The following is a 22159-nucleotide window of genomic DNA, read 5'->3' on the forward strand; positions in this document are numbered from 1 at the left end:
TTTAGAGTGAGTCCCCTCCCCCACGTTCTTCACCCCTTGCAACCACTGCTGTTTCCTGTCCCTACAGTTTTGCCTTTTCCAGAATGTCATATAAATGGAATCCTACAATATATATCCTTTTACTCTGGGTGCTGTCACATAGCTTAATGCACTTGAGATCCATCCATGCGGTGGTTTCTTCTTATTACAGATGAATATTCCATTTTATGGATGTATCCTACTTTGATTATCCATTCACCTGCTGAAGAATGTTTGGGTAGTTTCCTTTTTTTTTTAAGATTTTATTTATTTATTTGACAGACAGAGATCACAAGTAGGCAGAGAGAGAGGAGGAAGCAGGCTCCCTGCTGAGCAGAGAGCCCGATGTGGGGCTTGATCCCAGGACCCTGGGATCCTGACCTGAGCCGAAGGCAGAGGCTTTAACCTACTGAGCCACCCAGGCGCCCCTAGTTTCCTCTTTTTAATGATTATAAATAAGGTTACCATAAACATTTGTTTACAGAATTTTATGTGAACGCATGTTTATAATTCTCTTTTTAAAGACCAGAATCACAAAATGGCAGACAGAATTTCTTTGATATTTCTTCCTTTAAGCGGACTATGTCTTAGGGGTGCCTGAGAAAGGGCGTGCCCCTACATATCTCGAAGTGTTTGTTCCCTTACAGTCCACAGTTTGATTGGGTATAGAATTCTGTGACGTAAGTTCTTTGCTCCAATTTTTTATAGTCTCCTTTGTGATTTTAAAGTCAGCAGCATTCTGATGCTTGAAATTATTTCATGAAGAATTATTAACTCTGCAAAATTTTAGTATCCTCTTTTTTGTACCTAGTGTTCAGAAGCCTTGAGAAGTGCCCTGGTATCTATTTCCAGCCACTGTATTTGCCAGTTCATCGGTGCTTTCAACTATAATACTCATGTGTTGTACTGACTTCCATTGACTTGATTTTATTTCTGCAGCCGTATTTTTAATATCCAAAAGCTCTTTGTTTTCTTTTCATTTTTATACTCTTTATCCTTGTTTCATGGATGCAATATATTCTTACTTCTCTAAAGATATTAATAGCTTTTTAAAATTTTATTTCTTCCCATATTCCCTTTTTTGTTTTATTCTAAATCTTAAAAATTTTTAGTGTTATATTAATTTCAGGGGTACATTATAACAATTCAGTAATTCTATACATGACTCAGTGCTCATCAAGCTTAAGTGCACTCTGAATTCCTTTGCCTGAGGAATGTATGGAACAGACTCTCCTCCCCTTTTTTTCCAGACTCCTTTTAAGATCTGCTCCACCCTACTTCATCCCATATTCTTATATTTGTCTCATAGTTTTCATATTAAACATCCTCTTCAAATGGCTGGGGATCCTTGGCTATCTGTTCATATTTAAGAATGGTCCACAAAGAGTTGACTGGAAGTATAGCGCACAAGTATGATATTTGCTGAGTTTTACCATGTTCTCAGAGAACCTCAGACATATGTATCTTTAGGGGTTTTTTTTCCCCCGAACTCAAATTTTACGAAAAAGACTCTACTGCTCAGAGTATGCAAACTCTTATTTAGTTCCTTGGTTTTCAAGATAGCACCACTACACCCAGCTCAGTATTGGTGACTCTAGGAGAGAAACCTCCCAATTTATTTGCTTTCCTTCTAGGATTAAATTCTAACTATTTCTTAAACAGACTTAGTCTTCCTGGTTTTAACCCCACCAATTCCTCCTACTTCTATAGCGACCTCTTACAGGCAATTTTCTAACCCTTTTAGGGAACGGGCAATAGCTGTAGTCAGGCTTTCCCTAGTACTGACACAGGATTCGGTATTCTCAGGTCTGCTGATGCCTTAGTCACTATGTATTTTTTCTTGCCATCCTTGTCCTTGTGGATTTATGTCTAACTTAACATTACACCAATGTCTAATTTAACATCCCCTGCTGCTGACACCCTTATAATACATCTGCTATAATTAATGAACCAATGTTGAAACATTGTGTAAATGTTGAATGTTTCAATGTTGAAACATTTATGTAAAGTCCATACTTTATATCTCTTTAGTTTTTAACCTAATGTCTTTTTCCACCCCCGTTCCAAGATTCCATCCAGGATACCACACTACATTTAGTTGTCATGTTTTCTTCATGTCCTCTGGGCTGAGTCCTCATTTTTGATGACCTTCATTGTTTTGAGGACAACTGATCAGGTATTTCGTAGAATGTTCTTCAACTGGAATTTGTCAGCTGTCTTTCTCAATGATAGGCTTCCCCCACACACACATCATCATTATTATTATTTGCTTTTGCATTTCTGAAGTGAACTTCTCTTAGTTCTGATGTATGTATGATGTTTTCCCAATATTCTTGGGCTTCATTTGCTAAAACTTTATTTAGGACTTTTGTTGATACTCTTTTAAGTGAGATGGATTCAGGCGCCTGGGTGGCTCAGTTAGTTAAGCAACTGCCTTCAGCTCAGGTCATGATCCTGGAGTCCTGGGATCAAGTCCTACATCAGGCACACAGCTCCACGGGGAGTCTGTTTCTTCCTCCGACCTTCTCCCCTCTCATGACCTCTCTCACTGTCTCTCTCTCAAATAAATAAGTAAAATCTTTTTTTTTTTTTTTTTTTTTAAAAGGTGAGATGGATTAGTTTTTCTTTTTCAATACTGACCTTGTCTGGTTTTATTGTCAAGGTAAGTAACAGAATTTAGGGAGCTTTCTTTCTAATATCTAGAACAGGAAACGATAGTTTCTCTTTTATGTGAAGCTTCAGTAAACACAGAATTGTCCCTTATTTTTATAAATCTTTTCAAATTAACCTACTGTATTATTTTTAAAAAGTTATAGTTTATAGATCTGTTTCCTTTTCACCCTCATTATCTTTTCCTTGATTAATCTTGCCTACTTGTGTATTTTATTAATGCTTTTGATTGTTTTTGCTTTCTAGTGTATATGGGCATGCTCTTAGCTTTATTAGTTCCTTTTTTTATTAACTTCTATATATTATTACTCTGCCATTCTTTTCCTAATTTTTTGAATAGGACACACAGATCAATAATTTTCTCCTCTCATTTACACACCTAAGGCCATCAATATTCCTCCATATCAGTCTTCAGCTACAATCTAGAGATACTGGTATGCAGCTTCCACTGTAGTTCAGTTTGAAATATTTTCTAATTCACAACTTAATTTCTTTTTGGATTTATTTTAAGTGCAGTTTTTAATTTCTTAATGTATTTTCTTTTATCTTTTTGTTCTTGATTTATTTCATCATATTCACAGGATGTGGTATAGTTTCAAAGCATGGACATATGTTGAGACTTAATCATCTAATTGGTCACTTTCTGTAAATGTTCCATGTGCTTTTAAAAATTACACATTTTTTATTTAATTTCAATGTTTTTTATATATCCATTCAATCAGGATTAATTGTATCTTGTACTTTTCTCCTCCAATGTTTCTTTTCTGCTTAACTCGTCAATTAGTAAGAACTCATTAAAATTTCCTACTATGATTATGGTTTTATCAGTAGTTCCTTATAATTCTCTCAAATTTTGCTTCATGCATCTGGAGGCTATGAAGTTCATATAAGTTCAGAATTACTGCTCTAATAAGTTATTTCTGCCTTAAAGTTTATGTGACTGACATACATACAGTTAGCTCACCAGTCTGTCTTTCTTCCTTGTTACCCATGTATTTGTTTACTTACTTAGGATCTTCCTGTACGTCATGTATTAGGGTTACCTCTCATAAACATCATATGGCAGGACTTTATTTCTTCAATCTATTTTAACTGCAAGTTTCCATGGTTTTTATTGTAGTTGCCGACTTACTTGATTTCATTTCTAACAGCTTACTTTCAGCTTCCTGCTTAAGTCACCTTTACTTTCTCTCTTTTTAAGTTTATTTATTTATTTATTTATTTATTTAAGCCATCTCTACACTCAATATAGGGCTTGAAATCACAACCTCAACATCAAGAGTCAGCACACTCTTCCAACTGAGCCAGCTAGACAGTTCCGCGATTTTCTTGTCTTCTGAACCTTTGGAGGGAGTTTAAAAAGAGTTGTGTCTCACCTCCACCACTAATCCCCTTCATCTATTGTCTTACAACATACGTTAACGTAATCATTCCCAAAGTTCTGTTCCTTACCCAAGTGGAGACAGACTGATTTCCGGGCAATTATCAACACCCACTGAGTGTCATTTTCAGTATATAAGTTGTTGGTGTTTTTAGGGCCTAATCAAAGAAACTGAAACACAATCTATGGATATGAGGAAATCAAGTAGCCAACAAGGAGCAAGGAGTGAAGCTGACAAGGAGCCACTGCAGATCCAAAACCAGTTCTGTATCCTTCCAACACTGCACCCACAACAGCTGTTGATAGCTTATTATATTAGTTATGGAAAGATCCCAAGACACTGAACAAAGGATTTAATAAGGATGGCACACAGTGTCATGGAAAGGCCTTCCAGAACACAGAAGCACTGTTCCTTCTTAGAGGAAAACACATCTGTACTTCCCCACAGTGATATCATATATAATCAGTTGAGGAGACACATTACAATGTGCAGATATAATCCAGGCTGGAATTCCTACATACTGTGCCTGAAAGACAGAAGTTAGAGACACCAAAATCCTAATTATGGGCCTTCTAGGTTCCTGACTTCTAGAAAGCCTCAGAAGAAAGACCCATTCCTAATGTTTAATCAGTAAAATAAGTGCATCTGTCAGTCTGAGAACTTATGCTGAAGCCTTAATGAATGCTTGTAAATCAATATAAACCCCCAAGTGAACAAATGGCATAATATGGCATTTATTTTTCTCATAAAGAATGTCATTATGTCTTTAATCTCTTGTGGGATAAGAAGAAAAAAAAGAAAAAAGAAAGGGGATTAGATGATTTATAGTTTTGTTTCATCCTCTACTACCAACCAAAATGCAGCCATCCAAAGAGAGATCAGCTCCCAGCATTCCAGTCACACTGGAACTCCAACTGAGTAACAACTCCAAGTAAATGTAGACCAGGTACCTCAATACCTGTATGTCTCTGCTACCTGCCAACTAATACAGTTTCAGTTATGAAAGAACCCCATGTAGAAAGTTTCTAATACTGCTCTGCTCTCAGAAAAATTTATACCTCAGTGATAAAATCCTAGGAAACATCCTTTACCACATTACTAAAGTATGTTGAGACCCTTAGAAGTATCTGGAGTGACTGCACACTCAAAATTACTGTGAAATTTGAAAAAAGAATTGAAATGTTTTTGCCCCAAATTATTCCACTCATGGCATAAGTAACAGAACAGATGCTGACATTTTACATGTAGATGGTTCCTCAATGAAGCAGCATTTAATTAAAAATGGGGATTTGAGAGATTTCAGAAAATTTCATGTTCACCCTAAAAATACCAACCATTTAGTTTATTTTCTTTTTTATGAGTAAGCTAGCATGCTAGTCTAGTATTGTTCTGTTTCATTATTACTAAATGGTATAGAGCCATTTAAAAATTTTTATTAAAGTGGAAAGTCTCTCAAACAAAATCATATCATCTTTCTCCAAACACACATGATTTTAGCAGAGTTCTATACTTCATATAGAACTTTGCAAATATGCAAAGGATTTTAGCCATGAAATGTTCTGGTAATTGGTAAAGCGGGCCCTTGGAGATTTCACATGGTTGCAATTTTATACAGACTTGGTAAAATTTTGAAGAAACATAGCGGACACTTGCAGATGCATAGCAGAAATTTACAGATGAATTTCTCTTTCAATCTGAAAACTAAACAAAAGGCACAAATCCAAAGGTTTGAATAAAACACCTTCATTCTGGGACCAGAAAAATCAGGCCTCTATTTTGATCAAAAGTGGAGAAGTAGCAAGTTGGCGTTCTGTTGACCACCATTATAGCCTGGCTCTCCTCTTCTTCCTCATCTGCTTTCCAGAATATATTGTTCATTTTAAAGATTTTAGAAGGTGAGTAACCAACCCCATCATAGTCTATCACTGTTATTTTTCTTTATACTATTTCATGTCTTCAAAGTAGATCAAAGCCTAGTGAAAATGCTGAAAGTATGCACAACGGCAGAGAATGCTCACAAACCTTGTTCCTGCGAGAAGAGTTTTGGTGGCAGGTAACAGGGAATGTAATTCACATGCACAACTATTAATAAAAGTACAAGTGGTGAAAAGATTTCCATAACACTTGGAGGCAGGACTTGATAAATACACAAAATGGAAAAGATTTAGAAACTGAATCTTACATACTTTTTATTCTTAAAAAAGGTTAAAATTTAATTGCTCTTTTTAACTGAAAACAAGACAAAACAAAACAAAACAAAACAAATAAACCAGTAGCTTGCAACTTAAAGTTTACTCAGTTATTGATTCAAGTATTTACTGAATGTTTTCTCCTGCAGTACACCATTCTAGGAGCCAAAAATCTGCTGTGACCACAACCAACAATGTCCCACTCCTAAAGCTTATATTCCAGTGGGGGATACCAAGGAGCCTCCTCCAAATAAACTAAACTGTTTGATACAATATCTTACTGAACAAACCTTATCTTAAAATGTATTGCTGACCTGACAGGAACCTGGAAATTGGAAAGAGCATCAAAGATGGCTTGTACCTTTGGAGTTCATCAAACCCTTGGGATTCTTAAAGTTTTTCTGATAATGAAAAAATTTTAAGTATGCTAAAGTTAAATTTAATGATTGATATTTATCTTACTGATATCGATTGATAATGATTGATAGCTTTTCTTTTTCCATCTTGTTTAAGAAAATCTTCCCTAACTCAAGGTCTTAGACGTGTTTTTAGAAAAATGTTTTCTTCTAACAATTTTAAAACCTTTTCACATTTCAGTATTGTATCCATCTGTGAGCATGGTGTGAGGTAGGAATTCTATTTAATTTTTCTCCGTATGGCTGAATCCTTGTCCACAGGCATTTGTTCAACAATATTTTCTTTCCTTGTCAGAGCTGAAATGCCAAGTCTTTCATATTTCACAATTCCATGCCTGTGTGGATTCAATATGTATTTTATATTCCATTCCATTAGTTTTAGTTATCTATCCTTGTGACTAAAACTTTCTTTAAAAAACTCTTTAACACTTAATCACACAGCTTGTGGCCATCAGAATAAATGTCTTCTGTCTTTTTGGTAAGCTCTTAAATGACTTATTCATCTTTTTACTTCTAATAGCATAAATATCAGTATTTCTAGATTGCAAATTATTGATGAAGTCAATAGCAATACTGCTTCCTAGCTATAAAGTCATAAACATTCCCCCCTACAATCATTACCTGGACATAACAAAATTCATGTATGTATTAGTTGTATTTTATTATTTTCTGTATTCTTGATGCTCTGCCACCTAGGGTTTTCCTGACTAGGAAGAGACTGCCCCTCCCGGGGTTAGCTAACTTCTAGGGATAGCAAATAGTTCCTGTGTCTTTCATATGTAAACCCACCAAAATAACACTCATACTTCCCAATTACCTCCTTTATCTAGTTGCTGCACATCAAAGCCCAAGCACCCCAGGATCAAGAACCAGGCAACCAGTCAATGCTCCAAAAGCAGCTGAATTTATTCAAACTAGCCAATCCTAAATGTGCTTCACCAGCCTTGCCTTGAAACAACAATAAAGGCTGTTGCCTCTGTCTCCTTCTTTCTTTCTCTCTTCCCTCTCCTGACCAACCCTGATGCTTCCCCATGTATCCCCCTCTACCAGCAAGACATACCATGGCCCTCTTTCTATGGACCTATGAGTATAAACTTTTTTTCACAACAATCATTTCCATGTCTTCATGTCTCGCCATACTTGATTAAAACAAATTCCCATTTTAAAATGAAGAAAAATAAATTTAGCTGTTATTTTCAGCAAACATGTAATAATGTAAATGAGAAAACAAATACTGTTAGCTTGCCAGGGATGAAGGAATTCAAGATTTTAGAAGCAGTTTATTATCTTAAACATTGATAGGATTGTACGATTATTCAACGAGAAAGAAGAATACACTGAAATTGTTTGATCATTCTCTTTGCATGTCCTAAAGATCAGGCTAACGTGAGTTTTATTTTGCACATTTATGAAGAAATTGTTCTCTGAAGAACATAAAGTTAAATTCAGAACTGTGATAATCCTTAAACCTTATCATATTACAGTTTGTCCTTTTCACAGATGACAAGATGAACTATTGAACTGAGCGTACTGATTCTCTATATTAGTATTTCAAAGAAGAACAAAGTATTTGGAGAAGTTAATCACAGCACAGAGTGCATCATATAAAATTACCTTACACAGGTTTATTAAATTGACCTATCCCATGCATACTCTGAAATGGGATCAAAACTAATCTTTCCAAAGGACAGACAAAAGAAGTAGGCACCCAATTTTCTTTCTTTTCAGTAAAAATAATTAAAACTTGTTCTTGTTTAAGTAAATTCAACTTACTGAAAATTCACTATTGCCTTTGACAGTATTACAATGATGATTTCCCTTGGATAATCTGTATATTGGACCCAAAGAAGCCATTTATTCCATAATGTATAAATAATTCTCAAATAGTTAAAAGAGTCTGCAGTTGTAATTTGAACAGTAGTGTAGTAGAAAGGAGTAGACATAGCGCTACCACTGGAGTCAAAACACTTTGGAAGCTAGTTCCAACTTTGGTAATTACTTTCTAGCCAGACAATATGATTTCTCTGTATCTCGGTTTCTCCATTCCTCAAACAGCATTTGTAAGACTTGGCTTGCTTACCACCCAGAATCAGGAAGGATGCCTCAAAATTCTTTGTGAACTGTCAAATCACTTATAAATTTACAGTATTATTATTTAAAATTATTACATATATCTATATATCATTATATACATATAGAATTTTAAATCATTTTTAAAAGAATCAAAAATTTGAGAAGCACAAATTGCTACTCAATAATTTATAAAATTAAGCACAAAATTTTGTCGCTCATTTTTTCACTGACTCTGCAAAGCTTCTACCATTGGCAGTTTGAATATATAAATCAAAGATGTCCACTGTCTCTTAAGGACAACACTGCAATATTTTAAGGCAATGAATGCATTATTCACTTATGGCTAAGTGGTTTGTTCTTCTTTGTTCATGATCTATTCTAAATTAAAATGCACACAGTAAATACACATTAAGATCATATTTCTTGGTCTTACCTATTTCATAGATAAATTATTTTATTCAACAATCTAGGTAAATTTTATAAGGTTTTGATGTTACTCCATCAACAATTTCCAAGAACATTAGAAATTGGTTAAATGTTACAAAATAATTAATGAAAACTGAAGTTTGGTTGGTTAAAAAAAAACTGAGGCAAAATTTTAGCCTTCATTTATAATTTTAAAATGATTTTTAACATTTTAATAACACTTTGTACTCAACTTGTGCTTTCTAGTTTGTTTTTGTCTTCCTAAAAGATAACTGCACATAAGCATGATTATGTGTGTGTGTGTGTGCATGTGGGTGTGAGCACACGTGTGTGTGTATGTGCATGCATGCACATGTGTGTAGCTAAAACTGCAGAGCACTTCCACGTGCACTGTTCTGTGCACCTGGCTTATGTGTTTTCATATTTATTCCTCCAACAACCCTATAATAGGGACTATCACTATCCACATTTTACAAAAAAGAAACTGACAGAGAGAGAGTAACTTGCTCAAGGCCACCCAACAATTCACTGGCAAAGCCTGGATGCAGATCCAGAAAGTATGCCTCTGAATCTTAAAAATATAATACTCAGGAGAAAAGTAGCAAATACGATCCATATACACAATGGAGTATGAGGCCTCCAACAGAAAGGATGAATACTAAACTTTTGTATCAATATGGGCGGGACTGGAGGAGATTATGCTGAGTGAAAGAAGTCAAGCAGAGAGAGTCAATTATCATATGGTTTCACCTACTTGTGGAGCATAAGGAATTACATGGAGGACATTGGGAGATGGAGAGAAGTGAGTTGGGGGAAATCGGAGGGGGAGACAAACCATGAGAGATTGTGGACTCTGAGAAACAAACTGAGGGTTTTGGAGGGAAGGGGGGTGAGAGGCTGGGTGAGCCTTGTGGGGGGTATTATGAAGGGCACATATTGCATGGAGCACTGGGTGTGGTGCATAAACAATGAATTTTGGAACACTGAAAAGAAATAAAATAAAATGGGGAAAAAAAGAATACAATCACACTATGAATCTATAGTAAACACATTAGCTTGGGTGATGTAAGCGGAAAGGGACTGAGGATAAAAGATGAAAGATCAAAGTAAAATAAAAGGGGCTATGTGGACCAATGAACATGTGCTGTGAACTGAAAAACAGTATTATCTTGATGTTGTGCATTAGGGTTCTAAAAATTGAATAATAATAAAGCCAAATGGAATTGAAGTACATTTGAATTAAAAAAAAAACACAGAATATATTATTTTTTAGAAGTCTAAAATCTAAATTACATGATATATGGTTTAAGGATACAGATATATGTGGTTAAACAATAAATCAAGGGAATTATTACTGAATAAATTAGGGTGACCAGATGACAAAAGAAGTGAAGAGACCTGAGAAGGGCCTAGAGAGAACTGGTGTGGGAGCCATTCTATTTCTTAAGTTGGGTAGTAAGCTCATTGGTGATCATTTTATTACTATGGCCCATTTATTACTTACATACCGGTCACAGCATTTTATTGTAAAAATTAAAGAAAATTTTAATCTATAAGCTGTTCAGACTCTTTGACTTATTCTGGATTTGTGATATGTGTTAGTTGGATAAATCACTCTTCTCTGTTTCCAAAGTCAAGCAAATTTGGTCATGGAAGGCAAAGGCTTGGCATGAATATCACTCACTACTCCCTCCCATGGTGGTCAGTTGGCATCAGCATGGCTTGCTTCCTCCCATGTCTGACCTCTGTTTTAGGATCTTCTCCACATAGGACTCTGAGAATTCATGACTGATTATGAACAGGTGGTTGGGGCCGCCACAGCAATTTGGCCAGAGGTAGCACCCCACCATCATTGTGCTAAAGGATTACTAAAATTCTTGCAACTGGGAAACTCTCGGATTCCCAACTGGTAACACTGGTGACTCTTTTTCAAAGAGCAGTTACCTGTTAAGTTCGAAGCATCAGTGGGACTCAGCTGTAACCAATGGCGGGCATCGGAGTCAGTCACAGCATCTGTGGGAGTATTCAGTTCTGGGTCTTCCTCACAGGTTGGCCATGGGCTCATAGACAGCTCTGCCTCATTGTTATAGCCCAGAGCTGTGTCACTACTGATACTTTCACCTGGCACAATGGAAGAACCGAAGTCTGAGATACAAATAGCTGGAAATCAGAATATTCCCAATTACCAACATGAAACTAAGCTGACAAGCAGGAACTGTTCAGAGTCTAGGGGCTTAAAAGCTGACATTGTGGGGATCTTGGTCAACAAAACAAAGCTCCAGATGCAGGGCACTAATGGTCATCAAGAGCTCCCCTACCTACCACGAAGTTACAGTCTTTTCAAGGGAGGCTTCAATTCCATTATCTCAGATCCCCAAAAGATTACATCAAGTCCTTCAGCTTTCTACTGCAACCGACTCAACTACAATATGTGCACAGGTGGAAGGAGAAGATGGAAATTCCTTTCACCACAAATTCAAGTTTATTCTACCAGCCGCAATAGCCTAAGGATGTTTTTTACCTTGAGCTTAAGGTTTAGACCTAAACCCAGAGTGAATCACCCAGGCTCATAGGAGTTGAGGTGTCCAACTGCAAAAGACTTTTTCTAAAAGAAATTCTTCCCCTTAGACACTAAAAAGTTCTAATTTGTCATAATACAATGATGCTTTCAAAGGCTATTAAAGCCTAATAGAGTTATTTAGTCTGACACAAAACAGACCTAGACAGTCTGCTCTTCCAAGTCTTCTGTCTACTTCTTACCAGTTTTATGTGTCTACCCTTTCTGTCGGCTCACTCTTCTGTCTGCTCTTTGCACTCGCTGCTGACAGTCCCTCAGCCTTGCTGCTTCTAATCTGCTGTCCTCTCTTCACGTCCCAACAGCTGCAAGTTGTCCCAGCCACCAGGTAAACTGAAAGCTGCCCCAGTAACCAACCTGTCAGGTCCCTACTTCATTTGCCATAGAACTCTAAGCCAACAGGGTCTGAAGGTAGAGCCTAAGAGGAACTCCTCTACCTCTACCAAACTACCCTAGATCTGCAGTTGTTTCTACGCTTCTAAGAAGGGGGCAGGCAGGAAGCTGACTTCAGGGAAACAGATTATTAGGGGCACAGATTGCATACAGTATATAACATCTCTAAGGATTTGAATCAAATTTCATTTTTTTAAATACTTATACCATTGACTTCAGTGTACTTTTGAAGCATTTTGCCCCTAGCCTGTGGGAACTTCCTGGGGACGATCGTTTTTCCTTCTGGGTCTGTTTGCTCAACCAGCCACTGGTCTTGCTTGTGCCTCTCACTTGGACGAAGGCCCAGGGTGGAAGGACAGGCTTCTATGGCACATATAATGGACTGGATCTGTTTTACTGTATATGTGGACTAACCATCCACCAATCCTGGGATTCCAGGAAAAAAGATGTCCCACTCCACAGCCATGTCTCTTCAAAGGATAAGATACCATACAAGTCAAAAAGTAGAAGGAAACAAAATAGATTTGACTCTAAAGTTGGACGAACAGAGACTGCCATTCCTGGAACTTACTCTTCTGTCTTTCCTTACATTTTCCTTGTGTCTGCTGCAAATCATCTTTTAAATCCAATTCAGCAGGGCTGCTGCTTCTTCGAACTAAGATCTTCAGACAAAAAGAAATAATGCATTTGTTATAGGAAAGTTCTAATTTTTATAAGACTGCTAAGTTTCTAGTCCACACTTCTAAAGAAAAAGAAACAAACAATAATAATAGCAACAAAAAATTAAATGATGTTTTCCATTTGAAGGATATGTGTTCACAAGTTACTATAATTGAATTATAAATTACTCAAGATCTGAAATTTTTGGCTTCTCCTTTGTCAAGTGACATCCAATTAAATTGATCTACTGAGAAGGGATGCCAGTTTCTATGGAAGTAATTTATTTTGAAGTTTTATTTGTACCTCTGCTTGAGCACATGTACATAAGGAAACCAATTCTGAAGAAGGCCTAAGTTACCATGGAATGGTGAGGGTGCTGGCAGAAAAGGTGTAAACTCCACCCAGACATCTAAAGGTCACTCAGTGCCTCCTTGTTAAATGTGTAACAGACTTTCCTGAGCACCACTCCACACTGAACCCTGTGTTAAATAGAAAGGACTAAAACATTTGGAGGCAATGTCTATGCTCCACAATTTGTAACTTGCTTGGAGAGACAAAACATACACATTACACAAAATGATTACAGTGTACACAAGCAAAATATGCAAGTAAACTCTCTCTAAAAGGTATGCAGAATAAAGTGTTACCTTAATTGGCTCACAGTTACAGGAGAGCTGTTCAAGAAGGCAACAGACATGAAGTGGTAGAGAGAAGGCAGGAGGGGATTCAAGGCAGGAAGCACTGAGTGGTAATCAGCAAGTTCTATGTGCAGGAAAAGAAGCTGATTATATAGCAGGCCATGCAAGGCAGTCAGGTGAAGAAGGAAAATGTTAAGAAGAAAATGCAGACCACCCTCTAAAAGAGGTAGCTGCCAATTGGCCTTCAACATCAGGCTTACAAATTTCAACCCAATATTGATAAAATGAACAACTGTATGTTCCAGACAATAGTTTACTGTGATTAAAAATATAACTAGAAAGATAATCTATCCCACAGTTATCTGTGGGATAGATTAAAATTCAGAAGAGAATTGCTATGGAACTGTTATAGTGACTAAGGAATGAGAGGATAAGGCTTTGATGGTGGAAAAGGAGAAAAGACAAATAAGAAAATGCTGTAGAATGACAGACAAGAGCTTATATGAGAGCTGTATATGGGAGTGGAGGAAAATTAAATCACAAAAGGGTATGAATCTAGGGGGACATGAGAACGATGGTGACAAAGGAAGGAGAGAAGGAAGGAGAACAGCAGGAAGGAAGGATGGAAAGAAGGAAAGAAGGAAGCGTAAGAACCAAGGAACTTGAGAAGATTTCTGATATTTTGATATTTTGGACTAAATGTCCAAAGCAAATATATTGTAAGTGGGCACCAAAACTCTAGGACTAGTGAGAGAGAGGAGAAATTCAGGAATGAAGATGTAACATTTAAGGTCCTCCAGGGCAAAGTGCATAAAAAACCTGGGGTTCAATGAGTTGACTAAAGGGAAGACCACTAAACAAGCAAACAAATGAAAAAGAGGGGCAGAGATGTATAATTAAAAAACAGAATAATTATGAAGCTAAAACAAAAAAGTATGTCATGGATTAAATTTTCAGAAGACTACCACCACACGAAAAAAATATTACCCAGCCTTAGAGAAGGATGATACAGGGCACCTGGATGGCTCAGTCGGTTAAGCGTCTGCCTTCGGCTCAGGTCATGATCCCAGGGTCCCGGGAACGAGTCCCACAACAGGTTTCCTGTTCTGCAGGGAATCATCTTCTCCCTCTGCCCCTCCTCCCACTAGTTCTCTTAATCAATCTCTCTCTCTCTCTCTAATAATCTTAAAAACAAGAAGGATAATATATGCCTAATGTGATAACAGAAATATACCCAGGATCTTTCCTTAACTAAAAAGCAGAATGCGGGCACGTCAGATTCTGACTACATTTCCTCCAGCTATAGAAACAGATTTTACACCAAAATTTCAGGCTCACAGGAGTAGAATAAACCTTCCAGTGATCCACACTCTGTCCCCAACCCCTCCCACAAAGTGAGCAGAAACCAGAGCAGTGAAATGGGGCTGCTGTAAGGGTAAATCTAGTATCACCACTGCCAGTGGCAAAAGGACCAAGAGTCTAGGATTAAAGTAGCACTCCTTGGTTCCTGGAAGAAACAAATACACGTTGTTGTCCTGGTGAAACTCCATCACTTCAGACATTCAGATTTTCTGTGGATTAAGGTCCATCAGCTAGGAACTCCCAATAAAAGATCACCAAGCACCCAAGGAAATAAATCACATGTACAAGAGTTTCAGAAACAACAAATATCAATCAGGCTTATACCCCATTCCCACCCCTAAGGATTTCAGATAATCAGAAAAAGAATCTAGAATTGTAATTTGTAACTGTTTTAAAGGAATAAAAGATAGGAATCACAAAAGTGAGCAAGCAAAAGAACTTATTAGAAATTGCAAGAAATCTTTAAAAAGAATTAACCTAAACTTTCAGAAGCAAAAGTTATAATGTTGGAACTAAAAAACTCAGGGGAAGTATTAAATAGCCAACTCCATATAAGTAAAGAGAGGAACTATCAAATTGAATGAAAGACAGATCTGATGAATTACCTAGAATGTAGAAGAGGGCCAAGAAGAGTGGAAAATATGAAAGGAGACAGAACATGGAAGATAAAAATGAGAAAGTCCAAATGTATTTCTACTCAAAATTCCAGGGGAAAAAAAAAAAGAGCTGAAAGAACAAAAAGAGGCAATATTTGAAGAAACGATTATCAAGAATTCTCCAAAACAATGGAAGAACAAGCATTCACAGATGCATGACATATAGCATATACAAAAATGACAAATGTATAAACCAAAAGGAAATGCACCTAAATATAATGTAGGAAGACTGAAGGGCAAGGACAAAGAACAGCAAAGAACAACAACTAGACAGAGTGGACAGAAGAATTCTCAATAGCAACAATGAAAGACAGAAGATAGTAGAAAAATAGTTTTCAAAAGAAGGTGGGCGGAAGGGAGAAAGAAATAGGGGAACTATAGTAATTAAGATGTTATACTACTCTCCACAGAGACAAAGTACCAATGAGTCAAGATAAATATATATGAGAGAAAGGTATCATTTCAGATCAATGAAGGAAAAATGAGTTATAAATGAGACCTAGGACAAGTGGTTATCCATATGGAAAAAAATAAAATAAAATTAGATTCTATCTCACTCCATAAACAAGAATCAACTCCAGATGGATGAAAGACCTAAACGTGTACACCAAAACTGAAATACTTGTAAGTATTCTTATGCTTGTAGAGTTGGCATTTTAAGATTTTCATAAAACCTAACCACAAAAATGGTTAAAAATACCCAGTTTAAAAAAAAAAAAAAGAACTTCTGTTCATCAACAGGACACCCTTGAGAGACTGAAAATGTAAGCCATGTGCTAGAAAAAAAGGTATTTGGAGAAATATAACCAAAATAGGATCAGTTTTTAGACTGTATAAAGAATTAGTACAAATAAAAGAGAAAAAGACAAAATATCAATAGGAAAATGGCAAAGATACCACATGAAACAATGGTCAATCAACATGTGGAAAGATTTTAAACTTTATTAGTCTGAGAAATACAAAATAAAATGAGATCCCATTTTCACCCATCTGACTCATAAAAATTTTTAAATCTGACAATTGCAAGTGTTGATTTGTATGAATGGGAGGGAACTCTTGACACATTGCTGACAAAAAAATAAGTGGTGTAATCACTTCGGAAAATACACATTCTCCCATTAAAAAAATAAGGAAAACTAAAGGATATAATATTTGGAAATACATACATATAGAGAAAAACTACAGAGCAAAGCAAAGACATGATAAACACAAAGCCAACATAATGCTGCTCTCTGAGGGGACAAGGAAAGAACCTATAGGCCAAAGCAACAGCATCTGAAAAATTCTAGTTCTCTAACTGGGCGGTGGATGTGTAGGTGTTTGATTGTTGAAATATACATACACATATATCCAGAATATACATACATAAACTGGTATATGCCCCTTTAAAAAATAAAGACAGAAATAAAGACTGGTTATCTTCTATGCAGGAGGACTAGGGAGCAGATTTCTCTGTTTATTTTGCACCTTTCTGTAATGTTTGAGTTTTCCATTAATATATACTACATATTTTTAAAAATGACTAAGCAGGAGTTATCTGAGTGCATGAGATATGGACTACTTTTCAATGTTCTTCTTTATACTTTATATTCAGTCTAAAACAAACCAATACATGCTATTTTACCTTTTTCTAAAAAAGAAATCATAACTGATCTTTGCAAAAACTCACTTAGCTAGCATCTCATGTTAGGTGGAACATACTACTAAAAGCAGTTATCAGGAAGAGGGAATCGAAAATGTTTGACAGGAAAGGATACCTGCTTAATATAGAGTGCTATATGTACAGACCAGAAGGTAAATTCCATTTTCCCACTATTTTTTTCCATTTTTGTAATGTGACTGTAATTTTACACAGAAAGCAAGCAAGTCTTAAGAGATCTCAGTAACTGATCACCAATCACAATAACCAATAGCCAATAACCCATCCAAAGGGAGAAATGTTTTAAAAGTACGTATTGCTGGGGCACCTGGGTGGCTCAGTAGGTTAAATATCTGCCTTCAGCTTAGGTCATGATCTCAGGGCCCTGGGACCAAGCCCTGCTTTGGGCTCTCTCCTCAGTGGGAGCCTGCTTCTTCCTCTCCCACTCTCCCTGCTTGTGTTCCCTCTCTCGCTATCTATCAAATAAATAAATTAAATCTTTAAAATAAATTAATTAATTAAAGTATCACTGCTACTAAGAAATTTATTTTGCCAACAATTTATGTTTATTTTTAACAACAAACTATAGTTCGAAAATATCTTACTGTTATTCCTTCATGTTCTTTCTTCACATGTCCTTTATTTTCTTGAATAGCCTTGGACTCTGAGGGGAAAATTTATAAAATAAAATTTCAGATGATAAAATTAGAAAAAGATTTTTATGTATGAGTAATAAATCAAATTTAGATATCCTAAGATACGTAAAAACAGAAATTACGGATCTGGCAAACTGGTAGCCTACGGGTCAAACCTACTCTACAGAATCTTTGACCCCACGGGGAGTGGACTGAATGCTATTCAACAAGGTCCACTTAGCACATTATGTTAGTGCAAGGGAGGGCAGCAAGACCTCTCCTGGGGGCCTTCAGAGAGGGATCTCAGCGGAAAGCTACCTGAGTTGGCCAGGTGAACTGACAGGAAAATAGAGCAGTACAGTGGCTCAGTATTACTCAAGAATAAAGACTGGGGAGAAAATGCAAAAATAACCAGTATCAGTAATAAAAAAGGGAGTATTGCCACACAGCCTATAAACATTCAAATGATAAGAGGCCAATAAATTTGAAAAAAAAAAAATATATCAATGGAAAAAACTCCCAGAAAAACATATCTCAATCTGAATCAAAATAAGGAAGTATCTCAATAGTCTTAAAATGATTTATAAATTTGAATGGTATTTAAAAATCTTCCTAGAAGAAAACTCCAGGGAACTGGTGGATCTACAAAATATTTCAGGGGGAAAAAAAAAATCACAGCAGTCTTACACAAAACCTTTTGGAGAAGAGAAAATCTTTCAGATAATACATCTCTCAAGTTATTTCTTAATTGTATTTTCTTATTTCAACAAGATCTCTAAGAGGGAACACTTGCCTACTCTTTTGATGAGGCTATGAGGTAACTTACTGATAAAGAAGCTGGTTTATTTACTAACTGATGAAACTAGAACTAAATGATAATAAGCACACTCACTGACACAACTAAAACACGCACTATCACTGAAAAATACATTGTTTGCTGTTTAAAGGTCTAGCCATCTGGCTCTTTGCCGTCCATGCCCTGCTGTTGCTGAAAGGTGTTGGAGACACTGTGTGTTATCCCAAGTTATTGTTTCAACTTCAGCAGAGTCCACTAGCTGCTAATAAACTTTCTCACAAGTCTGGCCAGGTCTCCATGCTCATGGTCACCTTTTATGGCTCTCCTCACACTGCCCTTTCCCATGCGTCCCTCGCCGCCCCCTGCCCAACTTTGCTGCTCTTGCTGACCCCGTGGTGTAGCATTCTCACATCCCACCTATTGCAGTCCCTCTGGACTTCTCTCCAGTCCTCAAACAGGCTACTCTTAAAAGAGGTGCACCTAACTATATATAATTTGGATAAATGTATTAAAATAAACTGAAAATGCTTCATTGCCACAACTCACATCATTGCAAACTTAAAAAGAAAGTTCCCTTAAAAATAAATGAAGTCAGGTTAGAATAAATGTAGAATGCAGTCCGGCCTGCAGCTCCTTCCCAGCCAGGACCTGCAGCCCTGTGTAAGGAATTGCTGCTACTCCATACCCTGAGGAGAATCTGAGCACAGCGGCTCAGTGACGTCAGGTGTGCTGCTACTCCGCGTGAGGTGCTGCTGCTCCACTGCCAGACAGCCCGATTCAGCTGCAGGTGCATTTTCTGACTGCTGACATTCTTCCACCTCTGTAGGCGTGAACACAAAACATGCAGAGATGTATTTCAAGATTTTTCAAAATAATTTCACCACTGAACCAACTGATTCTAAAAAAGTAGTTTTAGATACCCCCCAACAAAAATTATACAGTAAGACAATCTGCATTTGCATCGTAAAGTTTTCTACACTTGTTAACAGTGATATTCCACTCCCAGAATACATTTTAAGTTCTGCAAAACATTTTGATTTTCAAAGTGAGAAAAAAAAAAGAGAAAAATCTGCTGAAATGGTTATGAACTGTAAAAGTCAGTTGGAATTTTAGGGACAGGCATGCCAAGGAATGAGAGAATGAGGAGATACACGGAATAGGTAATTTACACTTGAGGAGAGGAGAAAGTCACATACACACCCCTCTCTAGGAAATGGGAATTTCAATTCATTACTCCTTTTAACAGATAAATGCACAAGTGTCCAAAATAAAATACTGGGTAATTCTTCAATAGCTTATACCACCAAATGCAAAGTTAAGTTAATCACTAAAGTACAAAAATGATCCACTTGTATTTTTAAAGAATCAATATATAAATGCCATAAAATAGAAAACCACAGATGAGTACCGACCACTGGACAATGTCAGCTAGCATTATTATGAAATACAAGCTCCTAGAGAATGAGTTCTCTATACTCTATGTGGCTCCAGGGAGGTCCCTCTAAACTTGAGATCTGTCTGCACCACTTGTCTCCTGCTGTGGTCCTCCATCACTGTACAGTCAAGCCTATGTTGCACACAGTGAATAGAGGGATTCCCCTGACCTCACCCTACATATGTGATCCCCTACACATGTAACACACCACACAGGTGGCCCCCCTCACTCACTTTAGTCTCAAGCAGTGCTAGCTCACCTGTGTCTGCTACTCTCTCCCTTTGGCTGCTCACTCCTCCATGCTAACTTCTGACCTGTTACTGCCTGCATCCCTGCCTCCTGTGCTGCTGGGACGCCCCTCCTATTGGACTTGCCATGTGGTCCTGTATATGAACCCCACCACTGCAGCCCTCAGCAGACTCCACACTCACTCAGAGAACTGTGAAACTTTACGTCTATATAGCTAGAACATATTTCCAAAAATTTTAATTAACTTAAGTTTCACTACTTCTAAAAAGAGACAGACCCAAATTTAGCCCGTATCATCCTACCTGGCAGTGTTACCCACTTTCTCACCTGAAATGAGGCTTGTTGCCCACATTCCACCCTCAGTTTAACCCTTTACTCCAAAGATAAGCCAAAGCGCTGGTTCTCCCTAATCAGGAAGTCAGAAGATTCTAACTGTAATACACAGGACTTGCTGTTTTTACTATCCAAATAAAAATTCCATTTTAAAGTACACTTTTACAAGTTACGAGACTTCAAAACTATAAAATTTGTGTGATGCTTCACTTATAATTCAGAGTACCAGGCCACAGTCTAAATTTAGAAACCCAAGGGAAACTGAACTTAGGGCATGAGCAAACAAAGGCCAAGGCAGCAAGAACACACAGATCCATTAAAGCACGGCTTTTCCAGGTTGTCTTTGCCCTTCTCTTCTCTTGAATAGTCAACTGTTCATTTTCCCGCAGAGAGACACAAGACATGTGTACATTTCTGTGATGTCCCCACATGGCCCCAAGCACAGACTAGGCCCTTTTCACAGGTCTGCTTCTAGGTTCTTTGGCATTAGGCAACAGAAGCCAGAAGATACCATGGGACCAGCCCCTTCCGGCTATCTTCCTTCATTGTTTATTCTAATTATGCAAGACAGTGAAACCTTCTGGGTAGTGTTCATATTTGTTAATGAACCTACTTGTTAATCTAATATCAGTAGAGGGAGCCCAAGAGCTTCCTAATTCTCTAAAAAATAATTGGCAAATGTCAACTTTTATGGACAGTGGGAAGAGTTGGTTTAATTCACTTAAACTTGGTGCCAAAAGCTGGTAGATGTTGGCTTCTGGGCTAGAAGCAGAAACAAATAAAAGCAAGGCCAACACTGGCAGCATCATTTCAAAGATAAAGAACATCGCCATCTGGTGGGATACAGGACAGCCACAGCACCATGGCTTCCAAATTCGAGTGTCCCCACTGGTTCTCAACACAAGAGACGGGCCAAGAGCCTGCCATCACCAGCTGGTGTGCCTTCCCAACAGACTGGCCTAATGCAGCTTTAAGGCTTTGTTTTTGTAAAACTGTTGGTAGGGACTTCTCAGATGGAACAAGTCCAAGACAACAGAAATCACCAGTAGTGGTAAGGATGGGAACATCCATGATGAAAATGGAAAGGAAGAGAAGAATCACAGTGTCAAATGTGCTGTTAGGGCTGCTGTGCCACTTGTGCTCTGAGCTACTCCTAGAGTTGACTGTTAAGTGACAGAGTGTGGAAAAATAAATTCTCATCCCACAATTAAAACTCAATCTCCTGATTTGCAAATGTACATTTCTTGGCTTTTTCTCACAATTTGTGCTAAGTATATACTCAATATATGTCTTGCATAATGAACAAATGAATACCAAAAACATTTTGTTAGTACTTTTTCTTTTTTTAAACAGTTCTTGAGCTCCCTCTGCTGGCGTTTTATTTAAGAAAGCTGCTTGTTAAAGCTGCTCCCATTCCAGCTGGGAGCAGTCGTTTTTTCATAACAAATTAAGACTATTTTAACACCAATATACAAATATCAAGATATAGGATTATCTGATAATCAAACAGAAATGAACAATTTGAGTTATATAAAAATTACAGTATACATTCTGGTAGGTCTAATGAATTTTCTCTTTTGAGTATCACACAATTTGTTTGAATCATATCAAAGA

The 22159-nt window shown here is 37.2% G+C and overlaps 1 protein-coding gene across 8 annotated transcripts in view; it reads right to left on the reverse strand.

The window, feature by feature from the left end:
- Positions 1 to 22159, reverse strand: part of RALGAPA2 (Ral GTPase activating protein catalytic subunit alpha 2) — a 322083-nt gene that overhangs the window by 174531 nt on the left and 125393 nt on the right. For 4 of the 8 annotated variants that reach the window (XM_045078457.1, XM_013057049.2, XM_045078462.1 and 1 more), the window contains 4 exons: positions 19214 to 19348; positions 17703 to 17761; positions 12714 to 12804; positions 11119 to 11334 (listed from right to left, as the gene is read on the reverse strand). In XM_045078457.1, the coding sequence (XP_044934392.1) occupies positions 11119 to 11334; positions 12714 to 12804; positions 17703 to 17761; positions 19214 to 19348 (501 nt within the window). The remainder of the gene's footprint in view (positions 1 to 11118; positions 11335 to 12713; positions 12805 to 17702; positions 17762 to 19213; positions 19349 to 22159) is intronic. The other 4 variants (XM_045078459.1, XM_013057051.2, XM_045078460.1 and 1 more) reach the window with 3 other exon arrangements.

The sequence above is a fragment of the Mustela putorius genome, unplaced genomic scaffold (assembly GCF_011764305.1).
Source record: "Mustela putorius furo isolate JIRA1106 unplaced genomic scaffold, ASM1176430v1.1 tig00000253_pilon_pilon_pilon, whole genome shotgun sequence".
NCBI classification, from domain to species: Eukaryota; Metazoa; Chordata; class Mammalia; order Carnivora; family Mustelidae; genus Mustela; species Mustela putorius.